Source organism: Propithecus coquereli, unplaced genomic scaffold (assembly GCF_000956105.1).
Source record: "Propithecus coquereli isolate 6110/MARCELLA unplaced genomic scaffold, Pcoq_1.0 Scaffold314, whole genome shotgun sequence".
Lineage (NCBI taxonomy): Eukaryota > Metazoa > Chordata > Mammalia > Primates > Indriidae > Propithecus > Propithecus coquereli.
This window is the reverse complement of record NW_012148775.1, coordinates 2,173,029-2,194,609: the sequence shown is the minus strand read 5'-3', so window position 1 is coordinate 2,194,609 and position 21,581 is coordinate 2,173,029. Positions and strand designations below refer to the sequence as shown.

The window sequence follows — 21,581 nt, the reverse complement described above, 5'->3', positions numbered from 1 at the left end:
TTGGCCCACTTCCAACCCATCCCTGGGAAGCAAATTGTGTATTTGTCTGTAAAGAAGGGTTTTCATGAGGCCTCAGAGAGGAGATGGGCTTTTTCCCTAAATCATTTGTTGCAGATTCCTAAATTCCCTTGAACAAGAGCACAGGGTTAAGAGTTCATGCTGGGCATGGTGGCACATGCCTGTAGTCCCAGCTACTCAGAAGGCTGAGGCAGAAGAATCACTTTAGCCCAGGAGTTTGAGGCTGCAGTGAGCTATGACTGACAGGCCACTGCACTCCAGCCTAGGTGACAGAGCTTGTTTCTTAAAAAAAAAAAAGAAAAAGTTTATTAGCTGGGTGTGGCAGCTCACCCATGTAATCCCAGCACTTTGGGAGGCGAACGTGGGAGGATTGCTTGAGGCCGGGAGTTCAAGACCAGCCTAGGCAACATAGCAAGGCCCATCTCTAAAAAAAATTAGCAAAACCTAGCTGGCATGGTGGCATGTACCTGTAGTCTCAGCTACTTGGAAGGCTGAGTGGGAGGATCACTTGAGAGCAGGAGTTCGAGGTTGTGGTGACCTATGATTGTACCACTGTAGAAACAGAGATAATTTTCTTTTGTAGTGTTTTGTGAGCACCTTGGGTAAGAGTATTTGGGGAAGTTGAGTCAGTGACTCAGATAAAGCCTACAAGGTTCCAGGGCCCTCATTCTGGAGTTGTTTTCTGGGTGCCCTGGGGCTTGCCAGAGAGTTGATGTCCTGATTTGATCTCTGCTGACAGATTGCAGCAAGGACATTGGGAGATCTGGTCAGAAAGTTAGGGGAGAAAATCCTGCCTGAGATCATCCCCATCCTTGAAGAAGGCCTGAGGTCTCAGAAGAGCGACGAGAGGCAGGGTGTGTGCATCGGGCTAAGCGAGATCATGAAGTCCACCAGCCGGGATGCCGTGAGTATCTCCTAGGGCCCCACAGCAGGTGGCGCGACCCAGAGAGCAGGCAGAAGTGACAGGAGGAGCTTCACCTCAGAGGGTTCACCTAGACCTCAGGGACATGCCTGCCTCACCCTGGAGGGGTGCTGGCCAGACCACACATAGACTTGAATTTCCTTCCTCTCAGCTTTCCTGTCAGTTTTGCAGGCTGAGAGCTAAGCGGTTCGGAGGCCTCCTTGAGTGGCCTTTGCAATTGGAGATGATCTCTCTCTCCCCACTCTGGAGGTTGCTCAGGATCAGTCCTTTTTGTGACACTATATCAGTCCAGCTAAAATGGGTGCTATCCCTTAGTGGCAGGGGGCGTACAGGTGTGTGAGTGGTGGTGGGCTGTGGGAAGCAGGAGGGGCATGTGCTCATCCTGAGCAGGAGCAGAGCAGGTAAGAGTTTTGGCACCCAGTGGGTGGACACATCCTGTCTGTAGCAATATACTGTTGCCATAGCAGCAGCATTCAAGGGGTTTCACCTTAGTTTCTGAGGTAATGGATCCTCAAAACACTCTAGGGGAGTAGGTTTTGCATGCATGCAGATAGGCTCTGTGTTCATCTTTGGGTGGAAGCACAAAGTGAGTAAGTGCCAGTTAGAAATGTAAGAAAGTAGCCAGTTGCTTAGCCCTGGTTATCCTAGTCTGATTTACTGATCCCTCTCCTGTGTGTATCAGTATGTCTCACATTTGGTGTTTTAAATTTGCATTTGACAAAGAATCAAATTCCGTTACCAAAAAGAGTTATGATTTATTGAATACTTACTGAGTCCCCCAGAGGCTGAGTTCTTGCCCAAAAGGCGCCCACAGTCTGGAAGTGAGGCCGAAATACCAGCTAGTTTTTAGAGTCCAGAATGAGCTTCGCTGTGGTGGAACTGGTTACCAAGAGAACAGAGCCATCGTTGGCCCTGTGGCAGACCCAGAGACTGCCTGGTGGAGGAAGAACTTGGGTTGAGACTTGGAGAAGGATTTGGAGTTTTCCAAGAAAGAGCCCTAGGGGAGAGAAGGCCAGATCGTGCTGGGCCTTGCCAAGGGAAAGAGTTTGAGTTTTTAGAGAAGTATCTAGAGAACTCACCTAAAAAACTCAAGCTATCAATTGATAAGTCTGGGTGAAGGATACATGGCGGTGCATCACATACCCTCTCTGCTTTTTTATATTTCAGAATTTTCGCAGTGAAGACTAAGTTAAAAGACAAGTCAGGCAGAGGGAGTTGGGTGGCCTGGCTGGGTCAGAGTCCCTTGCTTGTGTCCCCTCGCTTATTTCTCCTTCTTCACCTTTTCTGAGCCTGGTACAGTTGCAACTTGCTGTTGCAGGTGCTGTATTTCTCCGAGTCCCTCGTGCCTACAGCCAGGAAGGCTTTGTGTGACCCTCTGGAGGAGGTCAGAGAGGCGGCCGCCAAGACCTTTGAGCAGCTGCACTCCACCATTGGCCACCAGGCTCTGGAGGACATCCTCCCGTTTCTACTGAAGCAGCTGGTGAGTGGATCTGCCACACATCTACCAGTTTGGCTTTTACTGTCTTCGTAGAAGCAAAATGCAAGGGGGTTATTCTGCCAAGGCAGTTGGAATGTGGGCCCTCCAGAGAGAGTGGGTGCAGCAAGATCAGATTTGGCTTGTGCTTCTCCTTTGACTGTAAGGAAACGTGGGTGCACGGGAGGGGGAGGGGAGTGGAGCAGGAAGCTGGCCGTGGCTGGTTCAGACAGCAGAGATGTGGACAGGAGCCACTTTTCAGGGTTGTCCCCAATGTCCCTCTGCAGGATAATGAGGAGGTGTCTGAATTTGCCTTGGATGGTCTGAAGCAAGTTATGGCCATTAAGAGTCGTGTGGTGCTGCCCTACCTCGTGCCCAAGGTAAATCCCAACTCCTGGCAAACATCCTCTGGCCCCAATTCATGAGGTCATTCCAGCAGGTACCTGGCATTGAGTTGATGTTTGTCATCCTTCTACCAGCTGACGACTCCCCCTGTCAATACCCGGGTGCTGGCTTTCCTTTCGTCTGTGGCAGGCGATGCCCTGACCCGTCATCTTGGAGTGATCCTCCCTGCAGTCATGCTGGCCCTGAAGGAGAAGCTCGGGACTCCGGATGAGCAGCTGGTGAGGGGGTTGTGGTCATGGTCACGCCCATTGCTTTCTAACAGCCATCCTGTCCTGCCCCCGAGGATCTGTGCTCAGCACACATATGTCCCCTGTGACTTTTAGGAGATGGCCAATTGTCAGGCTGTGATCCTCTCAGTAGAGGATGACACAGGGCACCGGATCATCATCGAGGATCTGCTGGAAGCCACCCGCAGCCCTGAGGTGGGCATGAGGCAGGCTGCCGCCATCATCCTCAACATCTACTGTTCCCGCTCGAAGGCTGACTACACCAGCCACCTGCGGAGCCTGGTCTCGGGCCTGATCCGCCTCTTCAATGACTCCAGCCCTGTGGTTTTGGAGGAGAGCTGGGATGCCCTGAATGCCATCACCAAGGTAAGGGGACTATTGACCCCACAACCAATTTCTGATTATAGAAAATTCCAGACATTTAAGAATAGACTCTTACAAGAATCCCCCGTGTATCTATCACCGAGCTTTAACATTTATCACCTCGTGCTAGTCTTGTTTCTATTCTCACCCACACCCTCCCCCTGCTATATTAGTTTGAAGCAGTCTTGAGAGGGCTGTACATCCTCTCTGCTTTTTCCTGGATTCCCACAGAAGCTGGATGCTGGCAACCAGTTGGCACTAATTGAAGAACTGCACAAGGAAATCCGGCTCATAGGGAATGAGAGTAAAGGCGAGCATGTGCCAGGGTTCTGCCTCCCAAAGAAGGTGAGCCAGGGCCCCTTGGTGCAGGGGGCTGTGGGCCTGTGGCCCTCCTGGGCCTTCCCGTACGCTCACCCCAGTCCCAGGTCTGCGATGGGGCAGCAGGAAGAGCAGCCGTGTCAATCTGACATCACACTCTGGGTGCTCAGCAGCTTCATGGTGTGTTTCCTCCTAAGGTGGCCAGATGGGGACAGGGTTCACGCTACCTTTTGTTTAAGCTGTGGAGGTCACCTTGGCCAGGGCAAGTGGGTCACAGAGGTAACACACACTGCTGTTACCTCTGTGTGATAGGCCTGTTGGGGCTGTTGTCTTTTTGTCACTGTCCAGTCAAGACTGTTCCCTAGCCAGCACCCTCTCAGGCTGTGATCCCGAGATTCAACCCAAATCAATATCTCCTGTGGAGCTGAGGAGAGAATGGCTGTCAGGAGTGCCTTACTTTGCGTGGGAGACACCTGGGCCCAGGTCATTTGAGATTTGACTCTCGGGTGTGGTTCTCTTACCAGGGAGTAACCTCTATCCTTCCCGTGTTGCGGGAAGGAGTCCTGACTGGCAGCCCTGAACAGAAAGAGGAAGCAGCCAAAGCCTTAGGCTTGGTGATCCGCCTGACCTCAGCTGATGCCCTGAGGCCCTCCGTGGTCAGCATCACCGGCCCTCTGATCCGCATCCTGGGGGACCGGTTCAGCTGGAACGTGAAGGCAGCTCTGCTCGAGACACTCAGCCTCTTGCTGGCCAAGGTGGGTGACTGATGAGTTCCTTCTCTTGGTCCGTTAAAGTCTTAGAGAACAGATCTGTCTGCAGGGGACTGACACAAGGTGTCATGTGGCAGCAGGGCAACAGCTTTGTCATGGAGAGGGAGCGGAGGGAGTTAAGACTTGGACTCTAGACACGCTACACCGTGGTTCAATTCCAAGCCCTCCACATAGTAGCCATATCACTGGGGTGACCTTGGGAAAGCCGTATAACCTTTGAACCTATTTCCTCACCTATGATGTGAGAGTAGTCATGCCACCTGCCTCCTGCCGGGCTGTTCAGTGTGGGCCTTAGATGAAATAATGTCAGGTACAATGTCTGACACATACTAAGCGTTCAATACATGTTAATTACTATTACTTTGGAAAATTACTGCTTCGGAGGACAAAATTCAGGACCACATGAATACAATGCAAACATTATTTCAAGATGCTTCGGTTCTTTGCCACAGCCACATGAGGGGAGATGCAGGGAATCTGATGAGATGATGACGAAGTCTGAGAACAACTGAAATGAGTTCAGTTTTTGCCAAAAGTATAAAGCAAAGCTCTGATGTATTGACCATTTCTAATGTTTTACGGTGCAATAATTAAACCCTTTAGATTCAAAAAAGTATAAGCACAGCCAAGAGTTGTTAAAAAAGAAAAATTGTCACATAGTTTTACTGGAAATAAAAAGCAAGCTTTAAATTTGTAGCTTTTTTCTTTTGGAAGTGGGTGTGGGAGGAACTTCCAGGTAGAAAATGGGATTGTTCCCCCACTGCTAAATTTGACTGGCTTAAAAAAAAAAAAAAGGGATTATATCAGTCTAATTTTGTAGAAAATTGAGGTTTTTTTTTTTTAAATTAAGTATCACCTTCACTTGAATTCTGTGCTAGTCTTTTCTGTGGTGTTTGTAACTCTAGACACAAATGGAGCCCTTACCTCACGGGATTTGTCCCTGAGGCCATGTGTCAGATGTCACCCATGGGCGGATGGTTCCCACCTCAGATTTACCAGCTTCCCTCTGGGGCGAACCTCCTTGCAGCCTGTGAATGCACTCGACTGCAGTATTTCCAGACCTTCATTGGCATTGAACTTCCAAACAGCCACTTTGATTTTCCCATTTAACATGAGTAAATCTGTGCTCTTGAACCCATCTGTACCTTATCCAAAGTGTGCCTGTTTTTCTGTATACAGTCAGAGGGTGAGCTGGGTTTTTAATTAGGCAGGTCCACATGTGCACAGGGAGGACTCTCTGAGGCCATTTGTTTTGTAGGCTTGTTCTGTTGGCCAAATGTAAAGTGCTTAGCCTGAGTATCAGTTGCTTAGTAGATGGTATCTGCTTTTGCTACACATCTAATCCATTTCCCTGTCTTGGCATTAGAACTGCACATCAACATTGCTGACAGCTGTGTGCCTGTCCTGCTCTCTAAAGTGTTCAGAGATGGAGGTTTTGAGTCACTTGTCCGTGTGGACAGATCTCCACTAAGCCAAGCCCCAGTACAGCCAAGGCTGTGAGACGGCTTCCACCTTCTCCTCCTCCAGTGCATCAAAGATGCCGAAAACGATGAGGAGGCTGAGCGAAGCCTGTCTGTGCTTGGCTCTTCTCATGGGTTGTCTGTTCCTCGCCCCATGTGAGAGCTGGGCTACCTGTGGCAGTTTGGGATCGTCGTTTGTTTTTATGTCTGCAGCACACTGTGGCCTTGGGCTCTGCCACAGCTGTGCTTTTTGGGCGTGGGTTCCTCCCACAGGTTGGGATTGCCCTGAAGCCCTTCCTGCCCCAGCTGCAGACCACTTTCACCAAAGCCCTGCAGGACTCCAACCGGGGTGTGCGACTAAAGGCCGCTGATGCGCTAGGGAAGCTCATTTCCATCCACATCAAAGTGGATCCCCTCTTCACAGAGCTGCTCAATGGAATCCGTGTCATGGAGGACCCGGGCGTCAGGTGAGGCGCTGGCAAGGGAGTGCTGTGGCCTCCAGGGGGCCAGGTGGCTGTGCCTGTGCCGGCGGGAGGGGCGGTGGTAGAGGAGAGCCAGGGTTTGAGTTGGTGTATTGGTTTTGTAGGGACACCATGCTACAGGCCCTGAGGTTTGTGATTCAGGGAGCAGGGGCCAAAGTGGATGTCGTCATCCGAAAAAACATCGTCTCGCTCCTGCTGAGCATGCTGGGACACGATGAGGTATGGCTGCAGGTGGATGACAGGGCTGGTGGGCTCTACTGGTTTCCCTTCTCCTTTCTTCGGTTGGCTTCTTTGCTGTGTGCTAGAACTTGGTACAGCTGCCAACTGGTTAGTAGTAATAATACTCCTGACATTTGTATCACTCCTTGTGGTTTACCAGGCATTTCCTCAGGTTGTGAGAGAGATGGGCAGCTATTATTGATATTGATTATTCTGTTTTATAGATAAGGCAAGTAAGGTTTGTAGAGTCCCAGATCTCTTACCGATTTGCTCTCTGATCTTAAACAAGTCACTTTCCCTCTCTGCCCCTCATCTCCCTCTTTGTATAATGAAGAGGCTCATTTATTGGTTCTGGAAATGTTTGCTGAGCTGAAGGGCCTAGCCCAGAGGTGAACAAGCCCTTGTGGTCACAGACCTCAAGAAACTTAGCGTCTGGTGGGATAAACAATCTCCATGTATGTCCAGGTGGGATGTCTTAGAGGTCTGTTTTAGAGAGTGAGACTTGTCTGGGGCCACACTTTCACAAGTAGTAGAGTCAAAACCAGATTCTGGAGCTGTGGCTCCTGGTTCTGTCCTAATTCCATTAGCCTCACCCAGTCTGGAAGCGTTTGTCAAGTGTCCGTTGGCTGCCCAGCATGCTGGTGGGTCCAGCAGGGAGTTGAGTCTGTGGATAAGAGTTTTCTGTTGTCACTTTCACAGACAGCCTTCTGTTGTGGGGGCCTGATTTACATTTGTAAGGCTAATCTTGGAAGAGTGGGCCTTTGGGCTCTTGTGGTTTTACACCTCATTGTGTACACACACTGGGCCGGCCATGGCTGCTGCAGCACTTGCCACGCTCCACAGGTCTGGTTGTGAGCCCCAGCCACCTGCTCTGTGACTACTGCCCTGGCCACCTCGGTGGGTACGGATGGGAGAGTCTACCCTCTTTTGGTCATTGTCCGTCAGGGCTTTCACAGAGCCATGCACAGCACAAGCAAAAGTTAGTATTTAACAAATTTGCATTTCACCACAGCGGAGCTCAAAATAGATGGAGTTAGAGAGAGTGGGTGTCTGGGCCGGCTTTAGCCTTGCTTGGCACCTGGGCTTCTTTTTGGAGTCAGAGGTCCAGACTGCTGGCAACCCATCCTCTTAGCCTCAGTGCTTCTGCTGGGGTTGAAGGTGGCAGTCCAGGGTGCCAGTCTGTCATTAGCTTCCCCATGAGTTACTGAGTCCCTGGTGGGTTGGTTGGTTTGGGGGGACACATGTCAAGTTGGCACCTATTAGTAATATGGCACATAACTTAAAATCCCGTCTCAGTATTCCGTAGTTAGCTGGTCAGGGAGGAGCAGCAAGGAGCTGATTGTGTACCTGGCTTTGATTTTGACAGAAGTGCTTACCTTCACCTGTCTTCCTTGGGTTGATCAGTGACTTCGGTTTGACTTCTTAGGACAAACCCAAGTAATTTAGGTGGCAGTGGGGCACTCACACAGTAGAGAGATAGCAGGGAGCCATTCCAGGCACAATGATATAGAAGCTCTGTGGGGAAAGGAGCTCAGAGTGGGTGTCTCTAGCTGGCTTCCCAGGTGGCCGTGGGCAGGTCCCTCTCTAAGCCCCTCCCTGCTGCACAGGGCTGTTGATAGTAATGGAGATATTAGATGTAAAGCATTCAGACTTCCTAAGAAGAAAGGTGCTATGTAAATATAGTTATTATTGCTATTATGAGGATGATTACCATATGCATACACACTGGAGTTTTCTATAATTAAGTGAAGTGCTGGGTGTGTAATGTTTAACTCCGCACCAAGTGGCAGTGAATGACAGTCCCAGTCTGGCACTGAGAGCACGGAGTGCCTAAAAGGAAGGACTGGATTTCTCGAGTTCTTGAGTTGGTTGATTCTGCTCCCGCCGCCCTCCATCCCGGGCTCCAGAGCTGCCTGCCCTGATTCCTGTGGAGCTGGTGCTATCGCCTGCACCCCCTCACTCCCTTCTCTGCTCTGTCAGGACAACACCCGCATCTCCTCGGCCGGGTGCCTGGGGGAACTGTGTGCCTTCTTGACTGAAGAGGAGCTTAGCACCGTCCTTCAGCAGTGCTTGCTAGGTAGGTCTCTTGTACACCAGGGAGTCCCCCTTCAGGGACGTGGGCCTCTCAGCCCTGCGGGAGAGTCCGTGAGCACCTTTTAGCAACTGGACCACCCTTGGGAATCCGGCCGTTAAAACAGTCAAGTTTCCAGTGGTCCCACTGTCCTGTCTCTGCTCAAAAAATGCAGCTACAAGCCTGAAGTGGTTTGTGAGAGGCCTCTCCTTAATCTGCTGCTTCAGGGAGCTTCTCCAGGAGAGCAGGGGCGTCCGTGTGCAGTGTGACCTGGGCTTTCCACCACGCTCTGAGTCAGCAGCACGCTGGTCGCAGAGCTGGGTAGTGGGGACATGCTGTAAAGTGTGGGTTGACCCCAGTCGTGTCCTTCTACCCAGCGGATGTGTCCGGCATTGACTGGATGGTTCGGCATGGGCGGAGCCTGGCACTCTCCGTGGCTGTGAACGTGGCTCCCAGCAGACTCTGTGCTGGCAAATACAGCAGCGAAATCCAGGAAATGATCCTCAGCAATGCCATGGCAGACAGGGTAAGGCTTTCAGGCAGCCAGACCAGTCCTCCTCTGCCCTAGCCCAGCCGTTGCAGTTACTGCCTCGCCGGCGAGAAATGAGAAAATCCCAGACTGGGGGTTAAGAGGCCTGGGTTCTAATTTTACCTTTGTCAGTAGCTTGCTGTGTCCTTGAACCACTACTTGATCACTCTGGGCCCCAGTTTCATCATCTAAACAAGGACTTTGGGTTGGAGGATCCAGTGTCCCTTCTAGGTCAGAAGGTCTCTGATCCCTGCTCCTGGGAAGCAGTGACTGTGCTCTTGTGCCTGTCAGCCAGGGCAGCCTGTCTGCATGAGAGCTGTCGGGGAGTCTTAGGTATGAAGCAGTAAAGGAGGAGAAAGGTGGCAGAGGGTCCCAGAGACTCCTGGGAATGGGATTTTCCTGGCTCTGCTGCTCTGAGGAAGGAGCAGGATGCATTGTCCTTTCTAGCGCTGCCTGTTCTCCACAGATCCCCATCGCGGTTAGCGGGGTCCGGGGCATGGGCTTCCTGATGCGATACCACATCGAGACAGGAGGAGGACAGCTGCCGGCCAGACTCTCCAGCCTGCTCATTAAGGTGAGAGGAGCAGGGACTGTGTATAACCCCCTAAGGCTGGTGTGTGAGAAGGCCCAGGCTCCAGGACCAAAGAACACTGGAAATGTGCCGTCAACTTGTTGGATGCCGTGGATGGCCTCCCGGAGACCTCTGAACTCTTAGAGACAGAGGGTTTCTTTGTGCATTTTTTTCTGAAAGAGTGTCCAGCTTTTTGTAAGATTCTCAAATTGATCTGTGATCCCAAATCAAGAACCACTATTTCAGACATTTTTTTTTTTTTGAGACAGGGTCTTGCCCTGTTGCCTGAGCTAGAGTGCAGTGGTGTCATCATAGCTCACTGCAACCTCAAACTCCTGGGCTCAAGCGATCCGCCTCGACCTCCCAAAGTGCTAGGATTACAGGCGTGAGCCAGCGAACCCAGCCTATTATAAGTGTTCTTTCTAGGCACCCTGGTTTTGTAAAATTAGGGTCAGACTTGGGTTCCAATTTTAATACATCTCTCTTCCTACCTCCCTCCTTTAGTTGGCCCTGCACTTACTAGTGTGGTTCTTGTGTTGGAGCACCGGGCCCTAATTGGGAGAGCTGAGCAATCTGACAGCAGGGCCACCACGGCCTGTGTAACACAATATGCTTCTCACATGTTAATGTGCACAGAAATCAGAACCAGATTCTATATTTTAATGAGATGGGGCCACGCCTGAGACTCTGTAACAAGCTCCCAGGCGGTGTAAGTGCTGCTGTGCGCAGACCTCAGTTTGAGTAACGAGGTTCCAAAGGGTGACTGCCTCCACCCTTCAGACACCCAGAGCCCACTGAGAGTTTCTAGGGGGGCTGACTGATTAGATTGGGCCCATGTGCGACAGCATAAGCCTACACTCACTTGTTCATTCAGCATTTATTTACTGAGTACCCACTGTGCACCCAGCTGGGCTGGATCTTCAAGGCAGTCAAGATACCTGGAGCCCATGGGGAGGGCCCTAATGTAGATAAAGTTGTCAGGGGACCTCCAAAGGATGAGAAGGAACCAACCAAGCAAGGATTCGCAGACAAGCATGACCCAGGCAGTGAGACCAGCCAGTGTCGAGACCTGAGGCTGGAAGGAGCCTTGCACGTTTAGGGAAGTAAAAACCCGTGTGGGCTGAGAGTAGTGAGCAAGGGGAGAGGAGAGTGGCACGAGATGGGGGGTGGGTAGCCAGGGCTGAGTCATGCCAGCACCCTCCCACAGGAGCAGTGGGGTCAGTGTCCACGCTGAAGGGAGAGTGTCAGGGCTGGGATTTGGGCTTTTTTGAGAAGCAGACTGGATGTGCATGTCCAAAAGCCTGTCTGTGGTCCTCTTCACAGTGTTTGCAGAACCCATCCAGTGACATCAGGCTGGTGGCTGAGAAGATGATCTGGTGGGCAAATAAGGACCCACTGCCTCCCCTGGACCCCCAAGCCATCAAGCCCATCCTGAAGGCTCTTCTTGACAACACCAAGGATAAGAACACCGTCGTCAGGGCCTACAGTGACCAGGCGATTGTCAACCTCCTCAAAATGAGGCAGGGCGAAGAGGTGTTTCAGGTGGGAGCCTGGGGCTGGCGGGAGCACCCCCAGTGTGCTGCAGGCTTTTGTCTTGCAGCTCTTCTGCATGACAGTATTTAAGCCTCATACTCTGCCACCTTGGACATGTTAGTTTTTAAGAGCAGATTGAGATTCAGGTGACTGGCCTAGTTCCTGAAAACACGTTTCCCATGGCAAATTAAATCTTACACAGCACCCAAACACACAGCAGATCCCAGTAGAGCTGCCCGGTTGAAGCCCAGAGCCCTGATTACTCAGTCAGCTACCCCAGCAGCCTTTAAACCACTGAAAACTGAAGCCGCATGAAGAGTGTTTTTCTGGGCTTTCCCTGGACCTGTCCAATTCCCACTAGTTGTGAGGTAGACATTTATTTTGTCTGTATTTGATTGGAGAAATCCGAAGCCATATTTTCTAACTATGTCTCCTCATATCCACCCTTCCCCACAGTCGCTCTCCAAGATCCTGGACGTGGCCAGCCTGGAGGTGCTGAATGAGGTTAACCGAAGATCCCTGAAGAAGCTGGCCAGCCAGGCCGACTCCACGGAGCAGGTGGATGACACCATTCTGACATGAAAGGCCCGGGCTCCACAGCAGTGTTGCAGCTCCGCATCTTTGTTCAATGTTTTCATTTTTGAAAATACGTTTGTTCTGATGGGGAGCTTGGGAGACGGCGTTCCCAGAAAGTATTTTAATATATCAACAGACCACAGCCAAAGCCTTAAATCAAACCCACACACAACTGAAAATCGCCTCCTCCATCTCTCACCCTTTTCTTTGGAGAAGAGAAGGAAAAGCACACGCGTAGCCTCAGCTAGTGGCAGCCCAGGAGCTGCTTAGCCAGCTTGGTGCGGCTGGGTCTGGAACAAGTCAGACTGTGGGTTCCTCTTCTGTGCTTGAGCTCTGGTTCTAGCGCCGGCACTTCCTACCTTTTGCCTAGATCCTGAGAGGGGCACAGAACAGTGGGCGTCTGCCCAGTGTGGTGTGTCTTGGCTTGGCTTTTCAATATTGTAAGGCCTGATTGGATCTGACCCCTGTCAGTTAAAAATGATACACAGCTCACAGTTCACAGGTCTGGGGAGGGGTGTAGGTTTCCATGCAGGCTGTTTGAAGGAGGAATGTTTAATAAAGGCTTTGATTTAATCTTGATACAGGCAGATTTTTAAAAATCTCAAAACATCCGTTAAACATGAAGCTTCCTGCATCAGGAATAAGGAAAGCTTTGCAACTGTTTCTGTAAGTATAGGCAGTTCTCTAATTTCTGGGCAGACCTCTCCCGTTTTCACATGTCTTACCGATCCCTGCAGACTTCTCTGTCCCGAGGTTGGGTCTTGAGAGGGGTGCAGCCAGGCCTGTGGTCTCCCCCAGTGTGGAGAATACAGGGCTCGAATTAGCAACTTCTCTGCTCGGTTCTGAGTTGGAAAGGTAGGGAGTTTCTGGGAATCAGGTTGTAAAAAGAAATCCATCCCCTCCATGGAGTAAGAAAGAACACATTCCTACAGTCGAAGGACTTGCAAGAGGAAACCAAGCTGCAGTTCAGCATCTGCCTCCTTTATGAATGACTTCCTTCCTCCTGATTCTTAGAAGGCTCGTGACACACGCGTCCTGTCTGATGGAGCACACCCCACTGGGCCTAGTGACGCAAGTTTTTCTGGGCTGTTTCCCGGGTCACAACACAGAACAAACCTCTATCAAAATTATTGGCTGGAGCTGTAAAAGGAAAAGAAACGAACCCACTTTGTAAAAGGTATAAAATGCTATACCAAAAACAGCAAGACTTTGGTTATTAATAATGCCCCAAGTTAGAAAGTAGGCTTGTGACTCGACACTTGTGATGCATAAGACAAGGTGACCTCTAAAGCACTTCTACTGAAATCCTTGCTTTCTATGCCTGATGAGCCTTTTGTGTCACAGGATTTCCTATTTTCTTGCAGCAGACGTGGTCTCAGCTGGCCGAAGGTAATTGTAGAATCCCAGGGCTGGAAGGGACCTTGAGAGGTCAGCTGAGTTGGTCCCCATAGCCAAAGCAGCCAATGGCTGCAGCTTTTGGTAGCCATAGCAACTGTTCTCTGCCTCTGGGATTCACATGGTCACCAGCGTCCTCCCTGCTGCCTAAGGCATGTGTCCAGCAATGTGTCTGCATGTGTACACCTCTGCCAGTCAGCCATGGTGAGATACAGAAGTTTCTGTGAGGGGTGTGGGCTGGGACACCTGCTGAGCTCCTGGGGCAATCTGCAGCGTCTTCAGGGCTTCCTCCAGGGGCTTGGATTAGACGCTTCTATCCACCTCTGGCTTTCAGTGCCCAGTCTGCAGCTGGGAGGGAAACCTGACATACTTGGAGGTGAAAGACACTCATTAAGCAAAATCCAAAGGAAAAACACCAGGTTCCAGTTCCAGAACCCGGAGGAAGATGAGATCTCTCTGTTCAGAATAGATGGATGGAGGTTGATTCACAGACGGAGATGACTCAAAGGCTCCCGGAGCATGTTAAATTGCATTCTCTGAGTCTGCAAGGAGGGTGTGAGCTCCCAGGAAGTGAGCTGTGAAGGGCTGTCACAGACATGACAGTGAGACCAGCAGAAAGGACCTTGTTGGCCCCGAGTCACAGCAGTCCTGAAAATAGCAGCCCAGACCAAACACCCTGGAGGCAATGGAGCTTGGCAGCAGAGAAGCAAAAGCTATTTGTCCTGGTGGGTAGTAGAGCCGTCTAGCCTCAGGCAAGTCAGCTGACCTCTCCAGGCCAGTTTATTAATCTGGAAAATAAGGAATTTGGAAAAGAAGCTCTAAAAACATATTGTACTCAAATTTATCCTGTAGGGGTTAATGGTAACTATAATAGATGACATTTGGCATCATTTCATTTAATCCTGGACAGTCTTGTGAAGTAGGTTCTCTTGTTACTATTTTCCAGAGGAAACTGAGGCACAGAGAAGTCACTTGCCCAGGGTCATAAGACTAATAAATGGCAGTCCATCCCCAGAGTGCATTTTTTTAGACTTTGTCCTACCTCTCCTATGCTGACTAGTTAGGTATCAGCATTCTTCATTCTTTAGAGCAGTGCTTCCAGAACTTTCCCATCCTGGTCCACACAGGAAACAAAAGCGCACGTATAGCACGCTAGGTGTATGGATAAGCCGGCTCCAGGCCTAGCCATGGACTTCACCCACCTGGAGCCCTACCCAGCTGCTCTGCACGCTGCAGGAATCAGTACCTCACCCCATTTATAGGACTTGGCTGGGAAAGTCTATAGAGAACACAGATGCTTCTCGAAGACTTTCAGTGATCCTCCAGAGGAGACTGTCCATCTTTCACATGCCTGAAAGTGACAAATTAGTATACCCTTAGCTAATCCAGAGAAACCTGAAAATGCTCTAAACTGAACATTCTCAAACCTTTAACTATGGGAGCCTCAGAAATCATGGGCAGGCAGACGATTTTAAAATGTGGGCTAGTGTGACATGGCTCCCATATCCCTTCAAGGAACTAGACCTACAGGTAAGTTTTCTTTGTCCTACACTGCAGCGATGCTAGGGGGGCACTTGGGAGAGGGGCAGGGAAGCTGCAGGGTTATTTGAGTAGATTTTGAAACAAGATTGGCAGTTAGGAATGCTTTTCTTCTAGGTATGGTTCTGTGTGGATGTGTCTTAAATTGCTTCAAGCCTTCTAAAATAGCGTGAAGGAAGATACTGCTTTAAAGTTTTCATATAGTGTGGGATAGTGGATCCACGGGGACTTCAAAAACAGGTTGGAAGCTCACTGTTTAATACTCAGCTGTGTGACCTAGGCATGTTGCTTAATGTCTCTGAGTGCGTCTCCTCATCTGTACCACCTGTACAGTGAGAGCACGGTCTCACAGGGCTGTTGTCTGGATTGAATGACATAATGCATTCTGCACAAGGCCAGACACACAGGAGGTTCTCAGTATGTGGATGATGTGAGTAAAATGAGGGATCTTGGGAAAGGCACCTGTTAAACGGCAGAAGGTGTGTCAATTCGGGATGAACTGCTGGACCCAGAATTCGCAGGTGTATCATTAACTTCTTGAATCCGTAATTTTAAAAAACAAAAAGATGGCTTTTGAAAAATAGTATGGTGACTGTGTTTGACTATCCAAAACGCCAGATGAGAGGTACATCAGCACACAGGTCTTCACTGTGCACGGGCAGGGAGGCACTTTACCACCATAGTTGGATCTGTGCTTCTGCCACACTTGTCGTAGAGGCCAGCAGGCTGTGGTCTTTATAAGAGTAAAGTTGAGGCACAGATGGAAAGGAGTGTCTCTGAAACTATGTAGCCAGTTGGCAGCAGAACTGGGAAAAACTCTTATTTCTTGATTCTCTGGTCACTAAGCCCCAGGGCCATTCTATAAAAATAAATTGGAAGGTGGATTTAACAAAAGAAACTAGTCAAGTTCCTGGCATGTGGCTCTGTGGGGTGACTGAGTTTCCCTTTTCAGAAGAAGTGGAGCCCAGTTATTTCACTGGATGGTTCTAAGCTGCCCCTCGGTTCTGTTAGGAGGGTGCTCTGCTGCCTGCCAGGTGGAAGGGAGTGTTCATATTAATAAAGCTTAGGAAACTGGAAGAACTGGTCCAAGGACTATTGCCTCTGGGATTTCTGGGTGAGACCTTCCTGTGTGTGCCTAAAACCTGAATGGAATACCCCAGTCCCTTCCCAGTGCTTTTTTTTTTTATTAAGAGATAGGGTCTTCACTTTTGTCACCCAGGCTGGAGTGCAGTGGTGTGATCATAGCTCACTGCAGCCTCGAACTCTTGGACTCAATTGGTCTTCCCCCCTTAGCCAGCTCACTCCACCACACCAGCTCATTTTTAAATTTTTTGTAGAGACGGGCGGGGGTCTTGCTGTGTTGCCCAGGCTAGTCTCGAACTCCTGGCCTCAAGCAGTCCTCCCACCTTGGCCTCCCAAAGTGCTGGGATTACAGGTGTGAGCCACTGTGCCCGGCCTTCTGGTGCTCTTCTGAGAGCAAGTTCCCTAATGAGATGGCAGCTTGGTCACAGGGACAATGAGTGCATGACAATCTTTCAGAGCTGTGCCCTTCAGAGAAAGCTGTGGACTGTGGGTGCATTTACATCAGATCCTTCTTACCACTTAGATTCCCACAGAAAAAGGGAGGCAGGAAGCTGGGGTGCAGCAGGATCCAATTCAGTGTTTCTCAAATATTTTGGCTTCAGGACCCATTATACTTTGAAAAATTATTGAGGACCCTAAAGAGCTCTTCCATATGTGTATCTTATATTTACCACTTCAGAAATCAAAACTGGTCCACTTTAAAAGTATTAATTCATTAAAAAAAGTAAGCCCACTACGTGTTAGCATAGACATATAATTGTTTTCCAAAACACAAACCATGTTAGTGAGGAGTGGCACTGTTTGACATTTTTGCAAGTCTCTAATGTCTGGATTCTCACGTCTGCTCTGCATTCCATCTGTCGCATATCACGTCATGTGGGCTCTGGAAAACACTATACTCGTAAGTGAATGAAAGTGGAAAAGGCAAGTAACATCTTAGTATTATGAAAATGTTTTGACTTTGCAGATCCTTTGAAAGTGTCTTAGGGGGCCCTGGGGTCCTCAGACCACACTTGGAAAACCACTAATGTAATCCAAAAGTTGAGGTAGAAAGATCCTACTGAATGGTTTGGAGGTCAGGGGAAGGGGGTGGTTGACCCTGTGTTAGACCTCAAATTCGGCCCACCCCCCACAGAAAGCAAACTCAAGAGAGGGTTCGGTGAGATTATTTCTGACATTCTTTCCAACTCTAAGTGCTGCATGTGGCTTCACTTTAATTCAATGGACACCAAGTGCCTACCATGGGCCAGGTCTCCAGAGGATACAAAGATGAATGAGAGACATGGTCCCTGCAATGGCAGAACTTATGTTCACTGGATTCCTGGGGCCTGCTGCCCAGTCTGCCAGTGCAGCATCAGGCAGGCAGGTATGGGGGAAGGGGCTGAGTTCCACTTCCATCAGAGGGCCAACCAGGTGCAATTCCTTTATTCCTTCCCTCTCAGACTAGCATGTTGAGTGGTGCCCCATCTTGCTCCTTGTTTAAGGTTCCTGTTGTTCAGTTTACCTGCCTTCTCTGAGTTCTGACTGACCACCCACTTCTGCCTTCTTGCAGTGTTGCAGCACACACATCCCCTCCCTTACTGCCTAGCGCTTAGCGACTTTAGATTCCACGTTGCTGACTTGTCTGAAATCTGGACTTCACAGGTCCTCAGGCCTCCACTGACCTTCACGTCACTGCTAACGTTGAGGGCTCGAGTTCTTGTCTCCTATACCTGCCAAGTCTCCCCATTCGTGACTCCTCACTTCCCGGCCCCCTCCTCGCCAAAGTTAAGCTCTTTGAAGTGCCCTTAGCCCATCTTCTCCCCAAATAGTCAATCCTTACTATTCTCTGGCTGCCAACCCTCTACCTCCGCTATCCTGAAAAATAGTTCATTGGCCCACTGCTCTCACCACCAAGCATCCCATTTCTCTTTTCGTTCATCGCCAAACTTCTTGAATGAATAGTAGGTCATGCCACGTCCATGACTTCACTGTCTGCTCTTGCAAACCTCGGCGTCTCCCTACTTTAGTTTTCTCCTTAGACATTTTTGTTGTCTGTATTTTCTACCAGAATGTGAGCTCCATGAAAGCTGAGATTTTTTTTGAAATTTACTTACTGTGGATTCCCTAGCTCCTAGATCAGTGCCTGGCATATAGTAGGCCCTTAAATATTTGTTGAATGAATGACTTGTCTTCCTCCTACTACACTTTAAACTCCATGAAGATAGGAGCTTTGTTCATGTTATATACTTAGTGCCCAGCACAGCGCCTGACATCTAGTAAGCACTCAAATATTTATTGAATTAGGGAATGAATCCAGTTACCAGGGAAATTGTAATTTTTTTAAAGCTGCTTTGTCTGGTTAATATTGTTTGCGTATTGTCTTTTTTTTTTTTTTAATCTGTCCCTGCAGTTACCTCACACCTGGGCTTCAGCAATAACCTTTAAAGCTCTGCAGCTGAAATCTATCCTGCATGCTCGTGCCAGGGATTGCTCCTCTGCTCAGAAACTTTCAATGCCTCCCCATTGTAGTTTGCGTTTTTTTTTTGAGACAGGGTCTCACTCTGTTGGTACGGTCTTAGTTCCCTGCAGCCTCGAACTCCTGCTGAAACCTCCCGAGTAGCTGAGACTACAGGCGCACGCCACCGCACCCAGCTAATTTTTAAAATTTTTTGTAGAGATGAGTTCCTGCTGTGTTGCCAGGACTGGTCTCGAACTTCTGGCCTCAAGTGATCCTCCCACCTTGGCTTCCCAAAGCACTGGCATTACAGGTGTGAGCCACAACCCTTGGGCCTAGCTCCCAATGTACTTTGTTTTAAGAGAGAGGGTCTTGCTCTGTTGCCCAGGCTGGAGTGCAAGTGGCACAATCATAGCTCATTGTAACCTCGGACTACTGGACCCAAGTGATCCTCCTGCTTCAGCCTCTCAAAATACTGGGATTAAAGGCGTGAGCCAGCATGCCTGGCCTCCCCATTGTAATTTGTGATGTACAAACAGGTGGTGCTGCAAAAGCTCACCTGCAAGTTGGCTGTTGAGAATAGTGGAACGTTTCCTATCCATAGTACATACTAATACCTCAGATCACAAAAGTTTACATATGAGAGAGAGACACACACACCTTAATATAAGTTGTCACTGAACTATAGTTTAAATAAATGTCAAACAGTGTTTCTAGAGGAAAATGTGCTCAGAGATTTGGTTGGAGATGCCAGGCACATATCCAGGCCTGTAGAGAATTCCCCCTCCAAGCCAAAATTGATGCCTCTTACAGGCTGTGACAGCGGCTGTCTAAACATACCCGACACGACACTCAAGGTGCTCTCATGTTCCAATGCCATCATGAAGTTTTTATGATGAAATATTTTCCCCATCATTCTAGCTAAAAGCGGTAGCTTTTCTCCTCTGAAGTCTAGACTGCTTATTTGACAGCCCTTCTATCTACTGTATTGTCTTGTATTAATATTTTTAATTCCTCATGAGTATGTCTTAACTCTGATGAGACTGTAAACTCCTGGAGGGAAAGGCTCTATTCTTACATCCTCTACAGTCCATGGCTCATAAGCACTCATTAAACGGTTACTGAATAAATGAAGGAATTAATGCCTACTGCTTTCCAGATAGCACATCCAGGCAGAGTTGGAGAACTGGTCGTCTTCGTGGCCAGCTTTGCTTTACTCCCCCAAAGGATCCTGTAGCCCTAAGGTCAGGCAGCAGCGTTGGAAGTGTGTGCTAGAGTCTTCGATAGGAAATGGCTCGAAGTATCAATGAGTCAGTGCAAAATGACCCTGATTAGCAATACCAAGTTACTGTTTGTCACATGCCTCTATGTGCCAGGTAACTTACAAACATAGCTCTAATCCTTACAACTATTCTGTGAGGAAACAGGGTTTCTGAGATAGTGTGATGTGACTTATCCAAAATCACGAAGCTATTAAAGGACAGAGCCAGGATTTCAAAGCAAGTATTTGAACCAAAGTCTTCCTGACTCTGAGCAGGTTGTGAGGATGAGCAGATGAGCTGGAATGCCCTGCTGCCTCACTGGCTGGTCCAGGCTGGGTGTGCCTGCCTCGTGGCCACACCGAGGTTTCCTTCTCCCCCTCTATTTCCTAAAACCACTGAGTCAAAGGGGACAGCCCTACACTTCCAGACCAGGGAGGACTTCTCAATCAAGAGCACATGAGCAGCCCCTCTCCCCAGCTTGTACCTTCAGATCCCAAGCCCATGTTCTTCGATATCCCCACACTGATTCTCAGCTCCTGAAAAAACAACTCTTGAGTCAGGTACTCCATGTGTTGTTCTAGGATCCTACCTGCAACATTGTTTATAATAACAAAATTATAAACAACCTGAATGCCTATTAACAGCAGAGTGGTTATAGTACAACCCTCAGATGGAGTACCATACCACGCAGCTGTGAAATGATGGAAGTGTATTGTAACAGCAAGGTACCTACACCTGTGTGTTCGTATAAGCATAGGAAATTCATCGAAGGGCAATTATTCACTCAACACGTGTTAAGCATTTTAAGGTATACGTGAAACTTACTAATAGCGGTTACCTGTGACGAGTGGTTCAGAAGAAAAAATAGTTACTTGTACTTTTCAATAAGCTTCTGTACATTTTTTTAAACCACGAGCGTTGCTTTTTATAAAGTCAAAAGGAAGTTTGATGACACAAGTAGAAACATCCAGCAGGTACTTGAGAGGAACAGGGTTATAAGAGACAGGTAATAGGGGCTTAAAAATACCTGCAGTTTTGCAGTGAGGATGGCAGTGGGGGCATAACTACTTTTAGTTTCGGACCTAAAAGGTAGCGCAGGTGGAAAATCATTCTAAAACTCGAAACACCTGGGGCTGATGATAAAATGAATACCGCTTCACTTCTGGCGGCCCGTCTTCCTAACCACACGATTTTGAGATGTGTATCTGTAGATGGTGTGAAATGGAAGCGGAGGGAGCGGTTGCTTTGGTCTCGGAGGTGCGGCTTACACACTGGGTCATTCATCTCCCAGGCTCAGCTTCAAGCTGGACGGGACTCTGAGTCTGGACTATTCTCTCCATTTTACCAAAGAGGATTTCTCGGGCTCCCAGAGGTTACAGGGCTGTGATTTCGACCTACCGCTGCCCTCAAAGGCTCCTAAGAGCTACGCTCCGGCAGGCGACTCCTGTCCTGCACAACTGGGCAGCCACCTGCCACCCTCGGAGCCTGGTCCACAGGCCCGACACGGTGGGGGTAGGGGGGCCCGAGCCAGCACCGCGGAGGCGGCGTCTATGCAGAAAGGGGCGGGATGCCGAGCCTGCGACGCCGCACGACTCTGCCTGCTACATCCAAGTCCCGGGACTCGAGGAACCGGGAGCTCGGCGTGGGCCCCGCCCCCTGTCACTGCGTGCCTGTCATTTCCTCTCCGCAGCGCGTGCGGGTCTTGAAGATGAGGGAGCAAGAAGGTCTACGGCCGGGCCTCTCCAGCACCTTGGGCTTCTTTCTGTTAGGGCTCGACAGCGGCTCTGCTCTGCAGGCCCTCAGGGCCGCGGGCAGTGGCAACGACGCCTGCCGAGGAGACGCGAGGCAGACGGGCCCGCGCCTACCGGCACTCTGCCAGGGCGCGTGCGCGGCGAGGGCGCGGCTGGCCGGGGCTGCGGCTGCGCAG

At 49.6% G+C, this 21,581-nt stretch overlaps 1 protein-coding gene across 1 annotated transcript in view; it reads left to right on the top strand.

Moving 5' to 3' along the window:
• Window positions 1-12,517, top strand: part of GCN1L1 (GCN1 general control of amino-acid synthesis 1-like 1 (yeast)) — a 57,284-nt gene extending 44,767 nt beyond the window's left edge. The window contains exons 45-58 of the mRNA XM_012650177.1: window positions 758-922; window positions 2,259-2,420; window positions 2,702-2,794; window positions 2,894-3,037; window positions 3,143-3,412; window positions 3,641-3,754; window positions 4,252-4,482; window positions 6,231-6,424; window positions 6,544-6,658; window positions 8,639-8,735; window positions 9,107-9,255; window positions 9,725-9,832; window positions 11,153-11,371; window positions 11,819-12,517. Coding sequence (XP_012505631.1) covers window positions 758-922; window positions 2,259-2,420; window positions 2,702-2,794; window positions 2,894-3,037; window positions 3,143-3,412; window positions 3,641-3,754; window positions 4,252-4,482; window positions 6,231-6,424; window positions 6,544-6,658; window positions 8,639-8,735; window positions 9,107-9,255; window positions 9,725-9,832; window positions 11,153-11,371; window positions 11,819-11,944 — 2,187 coding nt within the window. The 3' untranslated portion in view covers window positions 11,945-12,517. The remainder of the gene's footprint in view (window positions 1-757; window positions 923-2,258; window positions 2,421-2,701; window positions 2,795-2,893; window positions 3,038-3,142; window positions 3,413-3,640; window positions 3,755-4,251; window positions 4,483-6,230; window positions 6,425-6,543; window positions 6,659-8,638; window positions 8,736-9,106; window positions 9,256-9,724; window positions 9,833-11,152; window positions 11,372-11,818) is intronic.
• The last annotated feature ends 9,064 nt before the right edge of the window (window positions 12,518-21,581 follow it).